Source organism: Vicugna pacos, chromosome X (assembly GCF_048564905.1).
Source record: "Vicugna pacos chromosome X, VicPac4, whole genome shotgun sequence".
Taxonomy (NCBI): domain Eukaryota; kingdom Metazoa; phylum Chordata; class Mammalia; order Artiodactyla; family Camelidae; genus Vicugna; species Vicugna pacos.
In genome coordinates, this window is record NC_133023.1 from 73913166 (window position 1) to 73938221 (window position 25056).

Genomic DNA, 25056 nt, shown 5'->3' on the forward strand with positions numbered 1-25056 from the left:
AAGCTTTGAAATCATGTTGGCACTTCAGCTTGTTATATGTGAAAGTAATTATGAGAAGGCCCAGGCAGGCTGTGGACAGTTACCAGGCGTCTTCTTGCCTGGAATTTTCCTTCAGAGAGATTGAGTTGTTTTCAGACTTCGGCATGCATCAGAATCGCCTGGAGGTGGCATCAGAATTTTTTTGCCAGTATTTAAAACACTTATCAGTGTACACCACCCTTAGTTTCTGATTCGTTTGGTTTTGTGTGTGGCCCAGAAATTCGCATTTCTAATGAGTTCACAGGTGATACTGATGCTACCGATTCAGGGACTGTGGTTTGAGAACCAGTGAAATAGTCAATGCCCATCCATTCTCCTTTCTCATGATTTTGAATTCTTATTTCTTCCATAGCCTGATCCCATCAGGCCTAATTATGCTGAACTTATTCAGGACAAATAATTATAATAAACTTGGTAGGGGGGGTGAGGGTATAGCTCAAGTGGTAGATTACAGTGCTTAACATGCACAAGGTCCTGGGTTCAATCCCCAGTACCTCCATTAAATAAATAAATAAACAAACAAATAAACAAACAAACCTAATTACCACCCCCCAAAAAAAACTAAAAAAAAAAAAAAGAAAAGGAAAAAAAATAACCTTTGAGACTAGCCTCACTGTTTTCCAGCTGCCAGCTCTGGTGCCCCGTCTATTATTTAGTTACTTATTATCCATAGTCAATATTTTGAGTAAATTATGTTACCTCCTCTTTCTGGCTGTCCGTTCTTTTTAATTTTGCACCTCTGACACTGTATTGAAACTGTTCTTAAAAGTCACTGATGATTCCTCTAATCATCAAGTCAGTCCTAATTATCTTTGGCTTCTCTGTATTATGTATTCATTCAACAAACATTTACTGAACAAAATTGATACAGTCCTCTTTCTTAAGGAGTTCACAGTTTGGTAGGTGAGACTGCTTGTGTAAATAAAGTTAGATACTGTGGAATAAATGCTCTAAGTAGTGTATATATAAATTACTATGGGAAAACAAAAACAGAATTTATTGACTCTGTTCAGGGAAGTTAAGAGAGGCTCATTAGCATCGTTCTCCCTGAATGACCCTGCCCCCTACTCTCGTCACCTTCATCACCCGTGACACTTAATTCAGTCCAGTGTGTATCAGACACCCAGTGTGCATAAGCTACCTTACTGTGTTCCGGCACCAGCTCTTGTTATCTGTGTGACCTAGGTCAAGCTACTTAAGCAGTCTAAACCTAGTTCTGTACCTATAAAATAAGCCTGTTAATAACTAAGTGAATTCTTCTGAGGATTAAAGAAAAAAGCTGACACATTTAAAGCACTTATCAAAGTACCTGGCCCATAGACACTTGACAGATGGGTAATAAATGTTGGTTCCCCTCCCCCTTAAAAGAGGGGTAGGATAGTACCCACCTGATGAAGGAAGAGGGCATCTAAGATCAGGAAGAACATAAACCAGTGGGTGGGAACCTTCATCCATTTGTGCATTCAATAAATATGTTTTAAGTGCTTACTATGCGCCAGTCATTGTTCCAGATGCTGGGTATATAAAAGTCAACAAAGCAGACAAAAAAAAAAAAATCAGCCCTATACTTGTGTAGCTGTCATTGTAACAGAGAGAGACAGAGAATAAATAAATAATTAAATAGGATATATAGTATATTTGCAATAATTGCTATGGAGAAAAGTAAAAGAGGGAAGGAGGTAAGAGGCATTTGGAGAATAGATTGCAATTTTAGATAGAGTAGCCAGGCAGGTGAGGATAAGCGAACCAGGCGGAGAGAAAGGGCTGGCACGGCTCTGGGTGAGAGGCATGCCTGTGGGTTTAAGGAGCAGCAGTATGGAAGCCCACATGACTGAAGTGGGTGAGGATAATAGCTAGAGATAAGATCATGGTGGTGATGGGGACCAGATCACAGAGGGTCTTTTGGATTATGGTAATGACTTACTTTGTGTGAAGATAGGAAGCTAAAGTAGGCTCTATCACTTCTTCTTCTTTTTTTTAATGGAGATACTGGGGATTGAACCTAGGACCTTGTGCATGCTAAGCACACACTCTACCACTGAGCTATACCCTACCCCAGCTCTCATCACTTCTAATCTGGGTGATGATCATGGTCATGTTAATACATTATCTTATTCAATTCTATAAGTCTTATCTAATGCCCATTTTGTGGATAAGAAAGCTGAGGCATAGAGTATTTAAATAACTTGTCCTAAGTCACACAACTAGTAAATGGTAGAGTCGCGATTCAAACCCAGTTCTATCTGAATCGAAGGTCTACGCTTAGTAACTGTTGTGATTAGAAAAGTGAACTTTACATTATGACTTGTAGAGAACCATTGACATTTTTGAAGGAACAGAGTGTCATGGTTATATGGATGTTTAGGAAGCATTATTAGGTGAAATCATACAGGATAAAATGAAGCAGAGAGAAGGAGGTAGCCATGACCACCTTCTCATCGATTACTTCACAGAGCCACCACTTATATTTAAAATATGAGCTGCCACCTCCTTCCTAAAGCCAGCTTACCATAGTGTTATCGCTTTCCTTGTTACCAACACAATACAACCATTCCTTTAATCACCAGAACTTAAAACTTTTGTTGGAGTCTTTGATTTTTTTTCCTTTCCCTCGTCCCAAGTATTTCATTTCAGTGACTTAATCCTGTTTTTGTTCACAATGCGTCTTGAATGGGTCCTTTCTTTGCCTTTTTTTCCTTTTTTTATATATACCCTGGTTATCATTTTAATTATGTCAGTCCTTGACATTTGCCACCAAATTACTCTTCTACATCGTTTCCTTTCTGTCTGATGTTGTGTTTTCTCCTAAAGTCTGGGCTCCCTGAGGCTTCGAAAGTACCGGGCACTATATGCCTCTGATCCCTAGTGTCCAGCACAGTTTCCTAGCCCACAGTGGATTCATAATTGCTTTGCTCCTAGCCTATCTCCTCTTGCAAATGTCTAGTGCTCCATCTCCTGAGGTGCATGTGATAACTTTATTCTGGCATTTGCTCCCACCTAACTCTCAACAAATATGGTGTCCTGGAAAAGTCTGGGCTTTGTAGTGAATCTCTCTCTATATATATGTACGTAGACACACACACACACACACACACACCCCTTTAAGAAGAGTACAGATTAATTTAGAAGTATCGCTCTATAGACCATACAAGTGGGAGTTTATGTGAAGAAAAATCTTCAGAAACATTTATTGCCTACCCAGTATGACCTAGCATGCTCCTAGGTACCATGGATAATAAATATTATTAAAATGGTATCTCTTCCCTAGAAAGAGCACATACCAACTGGAAGAAACTACTGTGTTGAAATGTTTATAGTGAAAGAACGTGACAAAAAAAGGTATTAATTCCTCCTATGAGAAGTCTTCAGAAAGTAGGTGGTAGCTGAGTAGGCTTGGACTTTGAGTAGCTCTTCACTTGGCAAATAGAAACAAACAAAAAAGGAGCGAGAGGACAAGATGTACAGAAGCAAGGGGTCCGACCCTGCGTGGTATGTTCCAGCAGTTGTAATCAGACTGAAGAGAGGGCGATGCATCAGAAAGCAGCAGGGGGCTCGGTAGAAAGGTAGGCAAGGGCCAGCTCAAAAAGGGCCTGAAATGCAAAACCAGGACGTCTGTATGCTTTTCTAGCAGCTGAAGGGAGACTTTGCAATAGGAACTTTGACTGGATGCTAATCATCTAGACCAAATTAAACACTTGAAAACTTAACATCTGTGTGGTGAGGTTAAGTGAAGCGAAATTGTTTGGTTTACGAGAGCAGGACACACAAGAAGGGAGCTTGCACTCTGTGAGAGGCGGTTGTATAGAGGAGAGTGACCAGTTATTTTCAGTTCCCACTGTGGACAGAGCAAGAAGAAATAGGCTTAAATCTCAGCAGAAGGGAAAATTACCTACAGAAGGGGTCCGTCACAGGAAGATTGAGTGTGACTGACGTAGATGATTAAAATGTTGTTGGCTGAGGCTTTCTGGCTGTGTGCTGGCTTCTGTGTGCTCAAACCACCTGATTCCAGAAGCAGAGCGAAGGTGGCACATTTTCAGGCTTGAATGAGAGTGTTCAAAATAAGCCACCTTTTACAAGGCAATTAGTTATTCAGATATTTTGCTGTCTGCCTAACTGAAGTTTTGGAAATGTATTTGAACACATCACATGTAAATACTATCTTTCGTAGCATAACACTCCTATTTATTGGAAAGAAAGAGAAGTGATCAGAATTTGCTAGTGAAATAGGTGTTGTTCTGTGAAAGGTATTTTGTATTCATGTACCATTTCAGAAAGTTATTAAAGATTAGGGAGATACAGTTAGTACAAATTCAGTTATTAATCTTTATGTGTAACATTTATTGGTCAGATGGTTACAATTAAAATCGCTATTTGGTTTATTAACTGATGGCACTGTATCAGTGAATATAGCGAATTACTCTTGTCTTATTTTTATTGTTATTGTGCAGTGATGACTCAGCTTATTGAGATATTATAAAACATTTTTAGCTTTTTCAAATAATTCCAGTTTCTGAAACTGCTGTTTGTGTTTTTAGTATTTGAAGATATATGCAAGACAGGATTATAGGATGATCATTTTGTTTATCCTTTTGTATGTTGTAAAGAAAAGTCCTCTGTCTCATACCCCTGCTTTGAGTGCAGGTTGTGAGACGGAAAGAGAGAAGTCACAGGCCAGAATGCAAAAAAAAGGCACTTGGCTCCTGGCTGGAGAGAACCCTGAAATGCTTACAGTATAGCCACCACTGAGACTTAGGCATTTGGACAAGTGTCACTGGAATATTTGATGTTAATGTAAAATTAACATAATTTTGAGTTAACCCGATATCAGATGGAAGTCAATTTGATTTCTTAATAAACTAACCTAAACCCTTTGGAAGTGATTTTGCACATACTCAGATTAGATTACTTTTGTACTACCCCAAGGGATGTCCAACTAGTACACTTGGAAGAGCAAATTATTGGATGCATGCCATTAGCCATTAGAATTGATGAAGGTGAACGGTCTTAGTTGCCTTCTGTGCTGACATTGTGAACCACATGATGCCTCACATGTGAATGGTGTAGATGCCGTAAGAGAGACTAAAGATGTGATTATACAAAGTAAATATACTTTAATAAATGAAAATTCTTTGCCCTTATATTTTGACATTATATATTCATTTAAAAATGATTGGTTGAAGTGTCATGCACATGGAGAAAAATAAGAATGACCACATTATTTGTCGTGATCGTTCCCTGCCAGTTTGAAACCTTAAAATGGACTCCCTGTGGGAGGTTATTTTAAAAATAAATACTGCAGTACAGATTTAGCAATTTCTCTCCCATACCAACGAAGATATTTCTCACCTTGACAAGACAGGCACTTGGCCATGTTTGTCCATGCTTTAAAGAGAGTGTTACATACAGTTTTAAAAAGTGCATGCATACTCTGTTTACAACTCTTTCTGATTTCAACAAAGATACGTAATTGAAATGTTATGCTTTGTTTATCTTTTTAAAATGCAACCATTAACTCTACTACATTTTTTAACAAAGTGCATTGATGGACTTCATTCTGGATAAATATTTATCAATGAAATACAGTTTCTGAAAATTAAGCGCTTACAAGCATGCATGCCAAAAACCGAATTTTTAAATCACCCAGAAGATTGTCGTATGAGCACAGTGCTAGTTTTCTATCTCTGTGTTTTCCTTTCCAGTGTTGGCCATGTGTGTTTCTTTTAAAAAATTATAATATACTTGTACAATTTAGTGTCCTGAAAAATAGTTGGGTGGGTTTTTGGTGTGTGTGTGTGTGTGTGTGTGTGTGTGTGTGTGTGTAAATTGTCTCCACAGAGTTCATAAAATATAAATCAATTTCCTTTCCTTTAGGAAGATGTCCCTTCAGTTTTCCCTAAGCACCCAATGTTTTTAGTATTTTAGGATTTAGGAATTCAAGTAATTTGTAAGAAAAACAGAAAATGTTTATTTCCTTATCACTTGGAGTATCCAGCGTACTCTGAAAGCAATGCATTTGGTGCACGTACACAGCACTGTCATCTCAGGTGAAGTCCTCTGTTTAGGAAAGGGAACCTCCCAGTGATTCTCCAGCTCCAAGCCTTACTTAAGACAAACTACCCTTGAGGTTTTTGTTGCTTTTTGTTCTTATAGCTTGTCCTTGGAATTGTGTCTTTTCAACCTTGTAGGGCTGAAAAGTGTTTGGTGGTTCAGCATGATAATCAAAATTTAAAATATTTTACCTATGTCGGATAAAGTAATCCCAGAAATTCTAAAAAGAAATCATTGTGACCACTTGAACTATCAACATCATGCCTCCTGTGGCTGTTTTTATCCTTGAGATGAACATTTCTTGTAAATCCGTTCCTATCATTGGGACGTAACAGTTGTTAAAAAGCTGTAGCACCAAAAAGTACTGGCCTCAATGATTAAATTCAATTGTTTTTCCTTCGCCACCAAAACAATAAGGATTAAATTACTCTAATTACCTAAGTATCCTCCACAGCCTTTTCATAAACCTGTTTGTAACGAATACTCATTTATTCTAATCTGTAATCCTTAAAGCTAAAAATCCCAAATCAGTATGAACATCAGTGGACAAACCCATCATCTAAGGATTATAGAATTAAAAACATTCAATAGAATGAGAAAACTTGATAGTTTATGCTGTCTTTATCCTCTGTTTTTAAAGTAAATCCTTGATTTCATTTGTAGCTTAGTCTAGTATGAGAGTTATATTAAAGAAAACACTCAGATTCTCATCATAGATTTTTTTTTTTGTCCTATAGTTTGAAGATTTTTTTTATTGTTTTGACTGTAGCATCTTTTTTTCTAATGTCTCTGGAAAAAACTACAATGTGTAGCAAATAAAATTTATTATATTATCATGATTGTGTGGTCAGATTCTGTTTATAAATCAGCATAAAAAGTCTTCAGTTATTCCTTTTTGATGGCCCATGCAAGTAAAGGAGGGTAAAATGTGCTTACTCTTTTGCATTAATTTGCATCAGTGATGGCTAGAAATAAATACAACTTCACAAACGAATCCAGCTTTCAAGAATATATTTCTGTGGTAAAGCAAAGAGCAGAATGCTGATAACAAAAGCACACATTAACTTGAACTGTTATTATCAATACTTGAATGCTCCTTTCTCATGAAAAGAATAGCTCATTTTGCCGTAATAGTTTAGACATTTTGAGAAATACAGATTAAAGTTTTAATTTTTTACTTTTTGGGGTCATGTTTCTCACTTTTAAAATACGGAGTTCGTTTTACAATCAAGGTCATTGTTACTAGACCCCATTAGGAACTACCCCAAACTTAAAAAAAAATTTAATTAGTTATAATGAATTGAGTTTATTCATTTATTTCACTTGTTTATGAAAAAGTCTTTATTTACATTACTAAAAAGTACTAAAAAATGTGTTGTTATTTCATTCCAGATCAGAGATACTAAATCAGCAGATCAAAAAACAACCCTCTTGCATTTTATTGCTGAAATTTGTGAAGAAAAATACCGGGATATCCTGAAATTTCCTGAAGAACTGGAGCATGTAGAAAGTGCAAGCAAAGGTAATTGATTTGTAACTGCTTTGAGACTACGCCTTGCCTAAGTGTTTTATTTTAAATGGTAGGATTAAATAATCTATAAGCATTAATCATATTTTTTGTTTGTTTACTGGTATAAAAAAACAGGAAGATAGTTTCCATTAGCTGATATTTGACAGCACAGTGTGTTTTAATGACCTGCTTTTGACTGACTTCATTTTTTAGCACTTCTGGGTTATTGAAGCTTTCACATCTCTGATCAGATAGAATGCTTGTTCATTCATTTCATAAACATTTAAATGTATGTTGTTTGCAAAGGAGCCATACGATGGGGCTTTCAGTGATATCAAAATGATTGTGAGATAGTTCTTGCTTGAATATGTTTAAAGTCTGAAAGGTAAGAAAAAACATATACAAATATTTTATAAAACAAAGATGAATAGGAGAAGTGGCACAGGAAAAGATAATGGACTGTAGTTTTAGATGAGACAGAAAGTACTTTTGAATGGATAGATGGGAGAAGAATTTGTGGAAGAGTCCAAAATGGTGAAGCACAAGAATAGGATTTTTCCAGGCCTGGAAAAGGGGCATGCTTTCCAGAGAGCAAATAGTATGAGCAAGGCGCAGAGGCAGGGTGTGTGAGGATGGGTGAGTCATTGATTATCAGGCTGGAGCAGTAAAGTGGCCATCTGAGACCTCGGTGTCATGCTAAGCAGTCTGGTCTTGATGTGGTAGGTGGCAGGGCATCATCGAAGGATAAGAATAGGCAGTCTTGGCATCGGTGAAGAAAGGGAGAGGAGGAACAAAAATGACTCCAGGATTTCAGTTCGAACTGATTAGCTTTGTTGGTTAGTGACTATTTGTCTCCTCTTGCAAGAAACTGAAAAGTGAAAGAAAGGTGGATGGATCAAGGAAACATTTCTTGAAGGTGAGGTTATATATGTGGCGAAGTGCATTGTTCCTCTCGAGTAAGGAAAGTATGCCATAAATCTTATATTTGAAATTACGCTATAGTATATACCATTTCTTTATAACTTTGAGGACTTCCAGTAAAGACTCAAAAGCGTATGTGTTTTCCAAGTTTATTACAAACCATATAAACTGTTAGTGTCCTTTGAAGGAGAAAAGAAGTGTGTCTATAAAACCCAGAATATTGTTTATGTAACATTGTTCAGTGGTCCTCTCTACTGGTCTGGTAATGTAAATTACATCCTCAACATATTTCTGTAATGAAATTAATGAAATGTCTTTAATTTCTTTAATGAATATTATAGTTGTTTTTGTTGTCTTGTTCGAAGGAAATAATCGTAAGGGTATGTGTAGTTCCTCTAGTCTCAGCTAAGTATGTTTTATATTCAGTTCTGTTGGTTTCCTATGTCTGGGCTTTTGGTAAATCCTTTCATATTTATCTTTTACAATATCACCAACTTCTTTCTTCCTATCTATTTCAAGAGCAAAACCTCTGTGTTGTAGTTTGCTTCTTTCTGCTTTTGTGTATTCTTCCTGCCATTTTATTCAAAAGACTGTGGCCAGAAATCCTCTTCCTAGCTCACTGTTGGGGCTGTGACAATCCCCACTTTCACATTATTTTGACTAGTTCTCTTTCTTTCCCTATGAAATTCAGACTCAGAGTTCTCAACTCAAAAAGTTCTTAAGCCCATTCCGCCTGCTTGCATCCTCTTTCGTTTCCTTCTAGTTCTCATTTCGTTGTGCCCAGACATATTTTCTCTTGAGCCATTTTTATTCCTTTCTGATAATCCTATCTCTGTGTATGATTTCATGCTATAGCCCATGCCTGGAAATCTACTTGCCCTGTCCTCTAAAACAACTGACTATTATTTGTCAAATCACTGTTCAGATTCCTATTTTTTTTTTTTTTTATGTTTTGTTACTAAAGCCTTAGGAGAAGATACTTTTGAATTTTGTCTGCAGGAAAAAAAAAAAGCAGAGTGAAAGGTCACCTTTCTTATTTATAGTTAAACACTTCTCCTTGATGTTTGAGTCTAACTTGTCTTGTTTGCTTAATATACATTCCTGTCCTGTTTGAATCACATTCTGTCACCTCTAGGACAGTGTATATTGCAAGTAGATATATATTCAAAGTCAACCTGCAAAAATAAAAATAGATCAGCACTATATAGTTATTCATTTTATTTGATGATGGGCTATCTCCTTTGAAATAATTGCCTACAAAAACAGAAAATTACCTTTCTTTTAAACTGGAATGATACAGATTAAGATGAAACTAACTCAGTTAGCAATTAAGTTATGTAACTCATGGTTAAAGAACAATTGTATGACTACTAATATTTTTCTTCTATTTGGTTGTTTTTCTTTTTTTTCTTTCTTGCACCTTTGAAAAATCTCTGTATTTTTTATTTTAATTTTTTATTGAAGTATAGTTGATTAACAATAATTGTGTTAGTTTCAGGTGTCGAGCAAGGCGATTCAGTTATATATACATAGATATTTTTCAGATTATTTTCTATTAGAGGTTATTACAAGATATTGAATATAGTTCCCTGCGCTATACAGTACATCCTTGTTGTTTGTCTGTCTTATATATAGTACTGTGTATCTGTTAATCCCATACCCCTAACTTATCCCTTCCCACTTCTATGTTTTTTGATTATAAAAACCCGAGTACCTATTTTGATAGAGTAAGGATCTTTTCTGTCTGGTATAGCAAATAAATGTATTTTAGTTCAGTACTGAAGTTATAGAGCTCGAATTAACTGGCAGAGAAAAAAATTACCTTGAAGTGAAAGGAAAACTGAAAGTAGGAAATAGGTAGGATCTATGGAAAACTGTATTTGATAATTGCCTTTATTCCTTGTAAAGCTAAGCTTCTAAAACTGTGTGCATCTTGGAAGATGCAAAGCTATGGTGTAAACTTAGCTTATTTTCCTAGAGCTCTGTAACTCAAAGATATTGGGGGAACACACATCATTTTTACATTAAAATAGATCTATATTATGGAGTAGAATGCAAGATTCACATGAATTTTTAAAAGAAAACAGATGACTTCAAAGAAATTTCACATTTGCAGCACATCCCTAGGGGAGTGTGTTCAATCTTCTCTTCCATTAGGGGCGCTTGGGTGGGAAAAGTTTACGAAGCATTGCCTAAAGAATTGTAGAGCGGTTTTGTTATGGTTTGGTGTCACTTATTTATCTACTGAGTTATTATTGTGGGGAGGGGGAGGGAAGCAGGCAGGGGAGGGAGGAGAGTTCCTTTCTTCTAAACAGATCTCATCACCCTGATGAAGTTCAGAATCAAACCGTACCATGTAATTTTATTGCTAGTGGAATTAATAAAATAATATTTCTCTGGTCACTTTCTTCTAGGTTAAATTACAAATCTGCAGGTCCTCTCATTCATGTTTGACATACCAATGAGTCTTTAGAGAGGAAAAAAGTGGTTGCTATAGAGACTTTCATGCCTTTGAAATATTGAAAATACATTTGATAAACCACCATTACCTTTTCCCCAATGACTGATTTTAAAGATTAAATATGTATATATATAATTATATATCATAGATCTGTAGATATGTATTGTTTAAAGCGCTGCTGGTTTACTAGACATAGTTTATAAATCCTTTATTGTTTCTCCCTCACTGTGGCTATCGCTTTAACTTTCAGCTTTGAGGATTTTTTCCAGTTTGATTTAAAACCTCTAGTGTTTTATAGGTCAGCTCGAGGGATTAAACCAAAAGAGTTAGTAAAGTTTAATTAAAACTATTCCATTCAACAGGGGAAAATTATATTAATGTATTTGAAGGAGCTATTAATCCTAAGGTTTTACAGAAATCTGAAATGGATTTCCCTTCAGTTAAATTACTGCCATCCTACAAAATAAAAGCTGGTTAAGTTTTCTATAAACAGTGTTACTTTCTTATGAATTCAGTCAATTATTATACACTTTAATGACCAATTGTACCTTTTGACATCTGCCATCTTTCCATGTCATATTAGTAACTCTGATTAGCTGTTTATCCACTCTGACTTCTTCACAGGATTAATGATGATGAAAATTTAGATCAGAGGAAATAGTGTAGGGGAAAAGCTATGAAATAAAGAAAAAGAAAAAAAGTAAAATCATAGCAGAGTTAAAAAAAAAAAGTTGTTGGTACCACAAAAAAAAAAAAAAATTTTTCTGAAATTCCAAAGCTGGCAGAAGCTTCAGAGATCATCTTGTCCCTGCTAAAAGGGACCCAAGATGGCATTTAGTCCAAATTCATCATTTTAAAGTTGAAGAAACTGAGGCCCAAAATGCTGAAAGAACTGCCCACAGTCACACAGCTCGGTGGGAGAATCGATGAAGGTTTGCAGCCCTTTGTCTCAAGTTATTTTATTACACATATTTCACCTCCATTTTTGTTTCCTTTGTGGTCTAAAATATCCAACAGAGATTCCTGCTCACATATTGGAAAACATATAGAAAGTCAACACTGACCAAATAAAAGATTTCCTGGAGTGCAGGTGCTCCTTCCTCTACATAGTGTAGTGGTTCAGTCTCTCCAGCCCCATTTTGACAGAATTCCCCTTTCCTTTCTTTGTGTTGCAGCAGCAGTCCAGCCTTATTAGTAACACAGCACACACCACATTTGCATTTTTCATTTCATTCTTTGCTTCTCTCTGGACCTCCTAGGTTGAGTTCCTCAGTGACAAGGAATATGGCACATTTGTCCACCTGACTTGGGGCTAGCACAGCAACTCAGAGCGAAGTCAATGCTCCATAAATGTTTGTTACATTGAATCATTGCATATCATTTTAGTACAGCAGGCATCTTTCAAAATCAGCCATTGTGGGAAGTTGACAGGTGGAGAGTAGCAACCTGAAAATGAATTTTTACTGTAAGTATAAGAGGAGAAACAAGATCCATTAAAAGAAAGAGGACAGTAGGACTTAACAGAGGTTCCTGGTCCGTGTCTTATTTCTTTTAAGGAGAAAGTTAAAATCAGAAACAATCGAGCTATTAATGGAGAAGATCTAAACTTACGGAGGCCACCAAACCGTAAAGGTCTATGGTGAACAGTAAGGATGAAAAGTCCCGTAGGAACTAGCAGCATCCAGTTGTTTTAATGTAAGATCTAACTAACTGCCGAAACTTCTTTTATTCTAATGCCTGAAAAAAAAGTACTTTCATATTGTCTACTGTTTCTTTGAAAACTCTTTGAATTATGGAACACAATCCTACTGGTTTAAGAGCATTCAGTGTACAGTAACTCATAAGACCCAAGACGTGAGAATGTATTAAACCATCGGATTTCCTAGCAGATTTAAACTTTGAGTTTTGGTCTAAATTTTTAGAAGCACAGAATGATAATAAACCAGTGTTACAGAATGCCAATAGAATTGACCTTCCCTAGATGTTAGCAGGCTGAGTAAAACTGGCTGCCTGTGTATACAATGTATATAGGGTTCAACAAAGCATTTAAAAGCCGGTCATTAAAATTTTTGAAGTGTGTAATGACTGATGAAAAGGGAAAATGGTGTTATGATTCAAAAGTTCTTCATATGTTTACCGGTGCTTAGATATAATGATCACATGCATTGTATAAATACCTGCAGTCAGACTTGATCTGATGTTACTGTAAATTACTATTTTTTTCAGCAAGTTGTATGTCACTTAAGGATTTTATCAAAGTGTCTTTTAGTCTGAGAGTGAATGGGTGCCCTCTAGAATTAAAAATTTTAAAAGGAAGGAAAAAAACCCCCCACTAAGCCCATTATAGATCATGTAAACATTCAGGGTGATCTTTCTGAGGCTGTTGTCAATATGATGCCGTCTTGTATATCATTGAATCCTAACATGTCCTGAGCACATCTTGAGTCGAAATTTTCACCAAGAACCTGTCACTGCTGTCATTGTTATCATTGCCTTTGCTTCAGTGTCAGGAAATAGGATATATGGGACTGTTGCTCTGTTTAATTTCATTGTGGATTCAAGCTTGTTAGTTGAAAAGTGAATATTCGTACATCAAATGTTATAATGTGATTGACTTCTGAATTACAATACGGAGGCATATTTGATGCAAGAGGTTATAGCGCGAATGTTAAGTAGAGAGTGAGGGAAGAGGGTAGAATGAAAGAAATGAAGAAAGAACCAGCTCTCTACTGCCAGAACAGAGTCATAGCAAGAGGCAACTCCTGCTCTGAATGTAGAGTCCCTTGTACCACTAGGGAAAAATGGGCAGAATCTGGCAATCAACTTGGTTACTGTCATTGCAATTTTTACCACTGCCAATTCTTCTGATGGATTCATCAATAAGGATGAACCTGGTTTTGGGATATAAGAGTTGGGGACTTCAAGAGAGTAAAGAGTATCAGATCTACCCAGTCAGTTGCCTCTATTCTCCACTTTTTACACGTTTCAAACGTGGCTTGAGCACAGGGACCAAGTCATGAGGGACTACACTGCTGGTATGATCTCTTACATATAACTGGGGTCTTTTTCTGGAATTGGGATTCTGTAAGTTGATGAGGAAAAATTAGTCAGTAGAAAATGTAATACTGACTTATGCTAATCTTATATGACCCAAACTCCTTTAAAGTATTTCCGCATAAAACAGTCGGAATGGAGTTGGCACGTTAATTAGAAGATTCATTGAAATAGTAAGGGAAAAAACCGTGACTCCTATTGGAAGCTAACAGCTCTGTGGGAAAGGATTCTGGTGTAGTCGTATCTGAAGGAAACACATGCTAGAAATCGTATGGCCAAGGATGAGAATCATTCGAGTTTCACCTTTGTTACTACCTGCTTGTTGGATCATAGTTTTGCCATTTAACCTCTCACTGCCTGTTTCCCCATTTGTCCAGTATTTCTTAATTGGAAAAATAGAGATGGTCATATTTATCCTACTTATCCCTCAGTGCATTATGATAATAAAATGAGATATACAGTGTGGATATGCCTTAAGAGGAAGGTATCATATGTAAATAATGGCATATTATTCAAGCTAGCATAGAGATGTTAATTCCAGATGGTTTTGATCAGGTTTTTTTTATGTTTCTTCGTTCCCATTTTTAAAATGAAGGACAAAATTCACTTGTTAAATCATAAAGCTCTCTGAAATAATATATGATGTCATTACTTTTATTTTCTTTATATGTTCTTTTACTTTTTTCTATCTTGTAGTCTTCTAGAAATCAGACTCTAAAAACATGATCATATAGGCTCATCTTATTTTGAATGACATCTCCAAATTTGGATGAAGAATCATTATTCCACATTCAAGAGTTAATCTTAAAATTTCCAATATCCTATTTTGATAAGATATCTCTGTTCTTAGGGTATTATAAACATGGAAGAGGAAAAAAAAGCATATAGTTTTAATTGAATATGCTAAATAATTAATAGTAAATGTTTAGGGGGAAATAAAAAAGGTATGAATTTAAAATATTATTATAATAACTAATGAAAATGATAATAAAACATTTATTTTATGTGCATTTTTAAGAAATGGATTCTGTTTGCATTTGTAGCACAAAACCCAGGGCTAATGTTTATGCGAGCTATTGCTTCTCCACTTAATTATGCATTTTTTTCTAATACCTAATAGTGATAATATTAACCACTACCATTTACAAAGAACTTACTTAGTGCCTGGCACTGCATTAAGCCTGCTTTTAGAGAAGAGACTGAGTCTCGGAAACATTAAGTAAAGTCCTCAAGGTCACACAATAAGAGCTCAAATTTTGGCTATGTCTGTATCCCTTGTTCTTTTCACTATAACAACACTGAGAGTAATAGCAAAAACATAGTTGAAAGAAATATAAAATATGAAAAGTTTATTCATAAATTTAAGATGAAGTGAGAAGGCAGTATAAACCTTGATAAATTCTGTATTTTAATGGGAACATTAATTATTATAATTTGAAACACCTAATGAAATCGTACAACTACAAACGCATATTGGTTTCCTTTAAACTGCACTGAACTGTTAAATATATAAAATGATAGTGTCAGGATTTAGGATTTCATTCAATTAATTTTTCCTTCTACATGTTCACAGAAAATAGTAACATCCCCCATGGTGGTGAACAAAGAATAACTATCTCCATGGCCCACCCTTCTTGAGCGATACGGTCACCACCTAAACATTTGTTTATTTAACTCTAATAATGACTTGCAGACCCTGAGTTGCACATTCGTATCCCTTGTTTTAAATATGTCACTTTTCTTCAGTTATCTATTCCGTGGAAGTTTGGGCATACGTTAAATTAACTTGGCAGTTTATTCATTTATCTTTTATGATTAGAAACCACACTGAATAGGAGTTCTTCCAAAGAAAATGAATTATCTCATACACGTCTATTAATGACCTCAGCTGGTAGTCCAACTTAGAAACTCATTGGAAACGATTCTAATACATGTGCCATCCATCTCAGAAGACAAACATACCAACAGTGTTCGACCTCATAAGTAATGGAAGAAAGGCACATAAAATAATCATTTACAAGTTTTCAGCTATTGAACTGACAAAGATTAAAAACAAACTGTCATATACTCAGTGCTGACATAGGTGGTATAGGGGAGATACTTTTGCATTAATGGTCCAAGATCAAGATGACTTCAACTTTTCAGAAAGCAAAATGTATCAAGAGCCTTAAACTAATTGCAAATATTTAATTTGCCCAAAGAAGATGATCGGAAATGGGTACCAAGATTTATGCACAAGAATTTCATTTGTAACATTATTTATAACAGTGACTAACTGAAAGTATCCCAAAGAGCTAAGAATTAAGAGAAGTAATAAAATGAATCATAGAATATACACATAATGTGATATATTTTGAATCAAATCAAGCATTCAATGAACTTTAATGACATGGTGAATACAAATAATATAGTAAATTTAAATAAAATAATATATAATAAGATCCAAATATTATTAATCATAATATACTTAACAGACTTAATGGCAATATTTGCTGTCAGTAATATTTTTGTCTTTTCTGTATTTTCTCTTCAGTATATACAGTTGATTTTTATTATTTGCTTTTGTTATGTTCTGTAAAGTCATCACAAACACTGAATTAGTGAACACTGCATCATTGCTCCTACGGGAAATACAGAGTTAGATTCCTGTGAGCCTCTGGTCATACCATTTTCATCAAGCGGTCAATACATAACCTTGTTAATGTGTTTATGTTTAAAGATACCTTATTTAATGTATATAGTTGATTCATGAACATTAAACTCACAGGCAACAGCACTATAACTCATGCCTGAATGAAACCTATTTAACACATGTATTTTCTCTGTAAGGCGCATTGCAGCCTTCTTGCACTTGGGAACATTAGACAGCACTTCAACACTGTGTTTGGGGGTCATTTTAAAAACCAAACCCCCAAAAAAGCACAAAAATAGAAAAACGTGGCACTGAATAGATTGCAGAAGGACACTTGTTTTCACTATGTGAGCTGAAACAAGAAGGCAGAATGTCACCTTGTTGAACCTCGGCTGGAAATGTGCACCTTAGACAACTCAAATTTTTCACTGCTCTCTACGTGTGCATTTCTGTGAATGACCGCACAGTCATTGCAAGTATTGATTGGAGTTACAGATAAATTTCTGCAAGTAGGCAAATTCACAAATATGGAATCCATGAATAAAGAGCATTGACTATATATTTCTGTTTATAATCATGAAATAATTTTCAGATATAACTTGTCATACAGTTCATTCATTTATTCACTCATTTCCTGAACAAATAATTATTGAGCACTGATCACGTGCCTAGCCCCATTCTGAACCTTTGGGCACTAGTAGTGAATGGTCTCATTTTCATGGGAGAAACAGAGAAATATACAGTATAATTCCATTCAGTCAATGAGTGTTATGAAGAAAAATAAAGCAAGGTAAGAGAATAGAGAGTGACAGAGGGTGCTATAGTATTACATATAGTGGTCAGGGAGGCATCCTTGTGGAGGTGACCTTTGGCCAGCAATTTGATTAAACTGAAGCAGCAAGCCATATTTATATCTCAGTCAAGGACCGTGCACGCAATGGAAAGAGCAAGTACAGAAGTCCATGAGTCTTCTAAGTGCATAATGTATTTGAGGGAGAGTAGGGGAGGCAGTGAGTGAGGGGAGAGTGATAGGGAAAGAGATTGGAGGTGTGGCCACAGGCAAGTGTGTATATGACCTTGTAGGCCCTGGAATGGACTTGGGCTTTTATTTAGAGTTGGATGAAAAACTATTAGCAGGTTGAGACTGTGGGAGTAATGAGATCTGACTTATGTTTAAAGGAATCATTCCGGCTGCCAAGTGGAGAACTGGATCGCAATATGGCAAGAGGAGTGAGCGATCAGATCATTGAAGTTGATCAAGTGAGGAAGGATGTTAGGCATCAATTAGAGTGTCAGTGGTGGAGCTTATGAGAAGTGTAGACTTATTATTTTTCTAAAGATTAAGCCATCTGAATTTTTTTATAAATAGGATGAGGAGTAGGACAGTATGAATCTTCAGCAGTGACTCCAAACATTGCAACCAGAGCAAATGAAAAAAGATGGATTTGCCATCAGTTGAAATGGGGAAGACTGACTGTAGAAGGACCAGGTTTGGAAGTTGCAAATATCCGGAGTTCAGTTTGGGTCGTAATAAGTTTTAGATACCTATTAGATATCAAAATAGAATCGTCCGGTAGGCAGTTGGATATGAGAGCCTGGAGTTCAGGGAGATATTGGGGCTAGAGATTGACATTTGAAAGCGATCAGCACATAGATAGTATTTAAATCCATGTGAGTGGGTAAGATCACCAGGAGAGTGGGAGTAGAGAGAAGAGGCTGAAATATTGAACCCTGAGACTAGGGATCCCATGTAACGATAGGGTATTTTTGAGTGAATTAGAAGGACACCTGTTTAAGTGGCATTAAAGTGCCTTAGGAATTTCCAGCATGTAAAATAATTTAATTTGATTGAAACTGTAAAAGAATAATGATAAGTACAACTTTCAGATATGCTCTATTAAACCAGTGCACCAGATGTTGTTCTGTTCTGCACATAATGTATCATTTGTATTATCTATGAAGGAGCCTTTGGTTTAAAGAAAAAAATTACTAATGTAGTCACATACACACATGCAGAAAATCACACACACACACACACGCATGCACACGTAGATATGTATGAGCCCTGATAAACTCTTGTTCATCACAAAACTCCGTACAATTGGCCCTCAGAATCCATGGGTTCTACATCTGCATAGTCAATGAATTTCAGTCTGCGGCTGGTTGAATCTGCAGATGTAGAGCCCATGGGTATGAAGGCTGACTGTACTATGCCATTTTATGTAAGGGACTTGAGCATCCATGGATTTTGGTATCTGTGGGGGATCCTGGAATCATGCCATGTATACCAGGGGACGATTGTAGGTAATTATTTGGAGATTAACACACATGAAATAGTATGCGGTGTTCTGGGGTTTAGAGGATCTGCAAATGCAATAAGATTTATCACCTAGAAAGTCTTGTGTTTTTCAACATGTATGATTAGTTTTATTTATTTTGTAAATCGTTGATTCCTGTATCTTCTAATCAGAGCTCTGAGCATATTGAAATTCTTAGCAAAAATGCTTGAGGAAAATGGAGACCATTTTTGTGGCTTTAAGACTTCACCACCATGTGTTCTTCACTGTATTTTTTTATTGAGGTCTGATGAACAAATAAAAATTGTGTATATTTATGTTGTACAATGTGATGTTTTGATAATTTGATGTATTGTGAAGTGAATACCATAATTGCACTAATTAACAATCCATAATCTCACATAGTTACTGTTTGTGTGTGTGTGGTGAGAACACTTGAGATCCACTCTTTTAGCAAATTTTGAGTATACGTTATTGTTAACTATAGTCACCATACTGTGTAGTAGGTCTCCAGAGCTTATTCATCTTACAACTGGAAGTTTGTACCCTTTGATCAAAATCTCCCCCTTTCCCCAACCTTTTCTCACCCCCTAGCCTCTGATAACCGTCAATCTATTCTCTGATACCATGAATTCAATTTTTCTTTCATTTCACATACAACTAAAAATGGAATATTATTCAGCCTTACAAGAGAAGGAAATCTTGCCATTTGCAACAACGTGGGTGAACCTGGGAGTTAAAAAGCCAGCCAGACAGACAGATATCACTTATATGTGAAATGAAAAATAATTGAGGTCATAGCACTAAAGAGAGAGCGTGTGTGTGTGCGTGTGTGTGTATACGTACACAATTTACACATTCAGCTGTCAGTGGACACTTAGGTTGTTTCCATGTCTTGCCTGCTGTGAATAATGCTGCAGTGAACACAGGGGTGCAGATATTCTCTATAAGATACTGATTTCATGTCCTTTGGATATATACCCAGAAGTGGGATTAGTGGATCCTATAGTAGTTATTTTTAAAATTTTTTGAGGAACCTCCATACTGTCTTTCCACAGTAGCTGTACCAATTTACATTCCCACCAACAGTGTACAAGAGTTCCCCTTTCTTCACATCCTTGCCAACACCTGCTATCTTTTGACTTCTTTATAATACTCATCCTAGCAGGTATAAGGTGATAATCTCATCGTGGTTTTGCTTTGTATTTCCCTGATGATTACCGATGTTGATCACCTTTTTACATACCTATTGGCTATTGGCGTGTCTTTTTTGGAAAAATGTCTTTTCATTCCTTTGCCCATTTTTTAATTGGGTTGTTTGGTTTTTTTGCTATTATATGAGTTCCTTATATATTTTAAATATGAACCCCTTATCAGGCACATCACTTACACTTTTTCCTATTTTGTGAGTTGCCTTTTCATTTTGTTGATTGTTTCCTGTGCAGAAGCTTTTTAGTTTTAATGTAATTCTGCTTGTTTATTTACTTATTTATTTTTAGTTTTTTAATTGTAGTTGGTTTACAATGTTGTATTAGTTTACAGTGTACAACATAGTGATTCAGTTATACATATATATTCTTTTTCCTATTCCTTTCTGTTATTGGCTATTGTTAAGTTATTCGTAGATTAATATATTGAATACAGTTCCCTGTGCTGTACAGTAGGTTCTTGTTGTTTATCTGTTTTATATATAGTAATTAGTATCTGCAGATCCCAAACTCCTATTTTATCCCGCCCCTCCCACTCCCCCCCAACCGAAAATAAAGAATGCTTCAGCAATTTGCTTGTCATCCTTGCACAGGGACCATGCTAGTCTTCTCTGTATCCTTCCAATTTTAGTCTATGTGCTACTGCAGCGAGCACTGCTTGTTTATTTTTGTTGTTGTGGTTGTTGCCTGTGCTTTTGGTATCAAATCTAAAAAATTACCACCAAGACCAATGTCAAGGAGCTTTTCTCGTCTTTTCTTCTAAGAATTGTGTGGTTTCAACTCCTCACCATATTTTTAAATATTAAAAATCTCTTCAACACTTACTCAAAATACCTACTTGTAACCAGCAGCTTTTTTAAAAGGGAAAACTGATGTGTGTGTCTGTGTTTTTATTATATTTGCATTCACTGAAATATAATCATTCTGGGAATTAAAGCAGGCAGGTAATTTCAGGAAATGGATGCAGTTTAAACCCAGGTACAGATCAAGTAGATAGTAAGCAAGGGTTTGTGGTAAAGATGAGAGTAACATCTTCCAAGGCCTGACACCATTGCCATGTGGTGGGGTGCAAATTATGTGCATTGCTAACAGCGAAGATAGCCCTTTGTTCTTCTTGAAAACTGTAAGCCAAACGGCAGCCCAGCTAACTGCTTTACTTGAGAAATACTGTTTACCAAAAGAAAGACCGGGAAAGTGAAATTCAAGTATGTGCCTAGTAAACTCTATCTGCATGTAGAAAACCAACTAACTAATCTTGAGTTACATTTGATCTGGCACTAGAAGTGTTATCTGGTTTATATTGTCTTCTCCTAGAGAGGATTATACAAATGTGATCAGTGACATTTTAATTTTTCTCTCTTAGTGAATGTTTTGCCAAAACAGCAGTGTAGGTTACTGCAGTCTCCAGGTGGTCATATCTTTAAGAAGTAAACTAATAGACATGGAATTAATACCCAGAAAGAAACATAGTTCTTAGCCTTGAGGATTTTTAAAAAATGATTTACAAACATAATTTCAGCTCTTTCATTCTGCAGTCAAATCTTATAATAATATCACGTCCTCCATGATCTGAAATCTCTCTTTTCAGTAGCTAAGGAGCCATAGTAGTGAGCCTAGAAAGGAAAGATTTTAGAAAAAATGCAGGACTTAAAAATCTATTGGATTTGGAATGCGACATGAGCAGTAGACGAAGAATCGAATAATGCGGAGACAGATTGCAGAAACAGTTAAAATAATATTTCTGCGAAGATATTATCCAAACAACATATGTAAAAATTTGAAATTACACACATCAGTTTTTTTTTAAACATACATGATCCCCTGAATGGATTTCACTTCTAGCATCAGCAGCGTCATACCACTAACACTCCAAAGAAGAGGGGAGGGTAGAGCTCAGTGTTAGAGTGTGTGCTTAGCATATACTGAGTTGTGGGTTCAATCCCTAGTCCCTCCATTAAGAAAGTAAATAAATAAAACCTAATTACTACGCCCCCGCCAAAAAAAAACCAAACTAAAATAAAAGTTCTCGTGTTAGCTGTAATTTCAGATTCAGTGTCATCAATTAAGTTTGGAAGGACTTATAAAGAAAAGAAGTATTTATTCTGTCTGATCACATTTCAGAACAAGTGTATAGCAGGATCAAACAATTAGCATATTTGCATTTTGTGTTTTAGCTGTATTTCTAGTCTTAAAACTAATTCTTTCATTAAGATTTACTGCCATTTAAAGTAGTAAAAGTATATGCTGAGCCTTACTGTGATGTTAAAAGCTTTGGAAGTTCAAATATTTTACAAAATATAATTTAATTTGCTGTGGGTTTCAATCATGGCAGAATCGCCTCTCTCTAAACACAGTCTTAGATGAAGTAAATCACATTCTCAATTTCTTATATAAGAAAAGAAATACATACCTATAAACAGCCTTTTTTTTTTCTCTTGTCTCTCTAACAACCAGAATCATTTAATCATCTTCATTCTGTGCCTTACTGTGGTCTTCCACAGTGTTAAAACAATGGGAAATGATTGTGATTAATGAGGCTACTTGCAGGATAATGTTTAGGACCATACTCGCATTGCAGTGTTACAATGTTTAAATTATAAGCAACTATCCGAGATTGGAGAAATCAAAGAGCTCTGCCATAAGTAGTTTCTGAATTCTGCTAGAAATTGTTAATATGAGCTAAATCAATCCTCGGTCGTTCTCCAGATTCTTAAACTCAACGTTCGTGCCAGCTAGACTTGAGGGATTATCTACAGACAAGAGCAGCAAGGCTGTCGCTTGTCAGTGTTCCCTTTGACAGTGCTTCTGGCCAGCTATCCCAGTGTGTGGTCTGCTTGCAGCTGTGAGTGCTCAGAGTACTGTAACACCTTAATTAAAAAATAAACAGTGACTGTCACTTCTGCTTTTGCCAGAGCTTTTTGACTCATGTAATTGATTTCCTCTGCTTTTTTAAATTATTATTATTATCATCATCATTATTAGCATGAAAGAAAAGAGAAACCACTCCTTTGACATTCCGGGGGCAGGGGTGGAGGGGCAGTGAAGTGCTAATTAAACTCTTGTGCAACCATATTCTCCTCTTTGGTTTTACACGGACGATTTTAATGCAGAGTCACTTTAACAGACTTTGCAAATCAGAATTTGTTGGGCGCTTTTTATCTCCCTGAATTCACCGCACAAGTCCATTCCCTGGGATATTGAAAATGCAAAAGCAAGGCAAGACAAAAATAACATTTATTTCCTAAAAGTTTCCTTAGCGCTCTCACCAGCTGAAGATAAAGGGGAAAAATGTTTCACAGGGAATCATATGAGATATTAGTGCATACAGATTTTTAGAAACAAAACCCAGAAGTCTGAGAAGGCATCAGGTATTGCTTTGAAAGGAATACAGGAGTATATGGATTTCGAATGTGTTGAAAAACGGCTTAAATGTACTGAGCTGCTCACAGCCCTTGGCTTTTACTTTTTATGTGAGTTATATCTGAACAAGGATTTTATTATAGTCAGTGTTGTTCATGCCGCTATAGTTAAGGTTGTCAGCATTTCCATTACAACCCCACTATTTCAGTTGGGGTTCATAACTCTACCTTAGACGTCACCCTGGGCTGAAGGTTGGCGTATGCATTTTTAACTTGTGGTGGTGGTGAGTGCAAGTGTGATGAAATATGTAGTAAACATTCAAATTAACATATAATACTTTTTATGCCATAAAATATTTTAATGGAATTGTGTATTACGGTCCCTTAATTACAGAAACTATCTGACAAATGTTGGTCCTGTCAGTATAACTGATTATCAGAGTTAAAGAAAACTTTTCTCAATCTAATTGGTCCTTGTAGCCAAGAAACCCTGAACTTGTCTTGGAGCCATGAGCCAAAACGCTTCTTGTTACCAACTGAGTAATGGCTTCTAAAAGTACTCCAGGATGTATCACCATGACAGCCAAACAACTGGTTAATTCTGTTCAAAGATCAGTGAAAGCCACGGGGACTGAAAGCTTAAACTGACAGTTTGAGATTTTATGTATATCCATAGCCACATACATGGATACCTCACAGATGTTTCAAAAATAAAAATGTATTTCTTTTGAATTAATCTCATTTTTCTGGCTATAAAATTCACTGGTTAGGAAAGCTAAACTATTATAGAAGAATTAGTACAAATAGAAAAAGACATAAAAATAATAAAGAATAACCACCCTTAATCCCTCAAATGAGGGATAACCAATGGTTAGATGTTGGTGTGTATCCTTCAAATCATTTTATCCTGCATACACACAGATACATATATTGTAAAATTGGTATCATAAGCTGAATCACTATATGTTTTTTTTCCAAAACTTATCATCAAATATTTTTCTAATGCATAATTTTCCTAGCTGCACAGTATTCCACTATATGGGTCTAGTGACATTTAACTTATCACCTGTATTTGCAGACTTTGAAATCTGTTTCATGATTTAACCTTACTTTAGAATTAAAATCTGATGAAACCTGTTAACAACTAGAGTTTGGTCAGAATCCTGGTCTTGTATGCTTTTAGACATTTTCACGATACCCTGGTTACTGCATCTCCAAATGTTAACAATTCCTAGTTGATTGAAAAAAATATTTAAAATATAGAATTTATTATATATTTGATTACATAGAGATGCTTAGCAAATACTCAAATTCTGTTGGTATGGTTGCTATTGATGATTGTCATATAAATGGAAAAGAATTTTAAAAATTAATACACTTGCACCCAGTGGAATGATCATTTCCTTTGAATTCTTATTAACTTGAGGAATGTGGTAAGGAGGAAATTTTGTTACAAATAACATTTCTCCTTTTAAGGTTTTTTATTTTTTGAGTGGGTAAGCATTCACCATAGGAATATGATATTAT

General features: G+C 35.8%; 1 protein-coding gene and 1 non-coding gene across 6 annotated transcripts in view; one reads left to right on the forward strand and one right to left on the reverse strand.

The window, feature by feature from the left end:
- The window catches only part of DIAPH2 (diaphanous related formin 2), a 784101-nt gene that overhangs the window by 398611 nt on the left and 360434 nt on the right, over window positions 1-25056 (forward strand). For all 5 annotated transcript variants that reach the window (XM_072956799.1, XM_072956800.1, XM_072956797.1 and 2 more), the window contains one exon: window positions 7480-7609. In XM_072956799.1, the coding sequence (XP_072812900.1) occupies window positions 7480-7609 (130 nt within the window). The remainder of the gene's footprint in view (window positions 1-7479; window positions 7610-25056) is intronic.
- Window positions 20719-20825, reverse strand: LOC116277356 (U6 spliceosomal RNA). Its single transcript, XR_004186842.1, has one exon. It is a non-coding gene; the product is annotated as a U6 spliceosomal RNA (small nuclear RNA).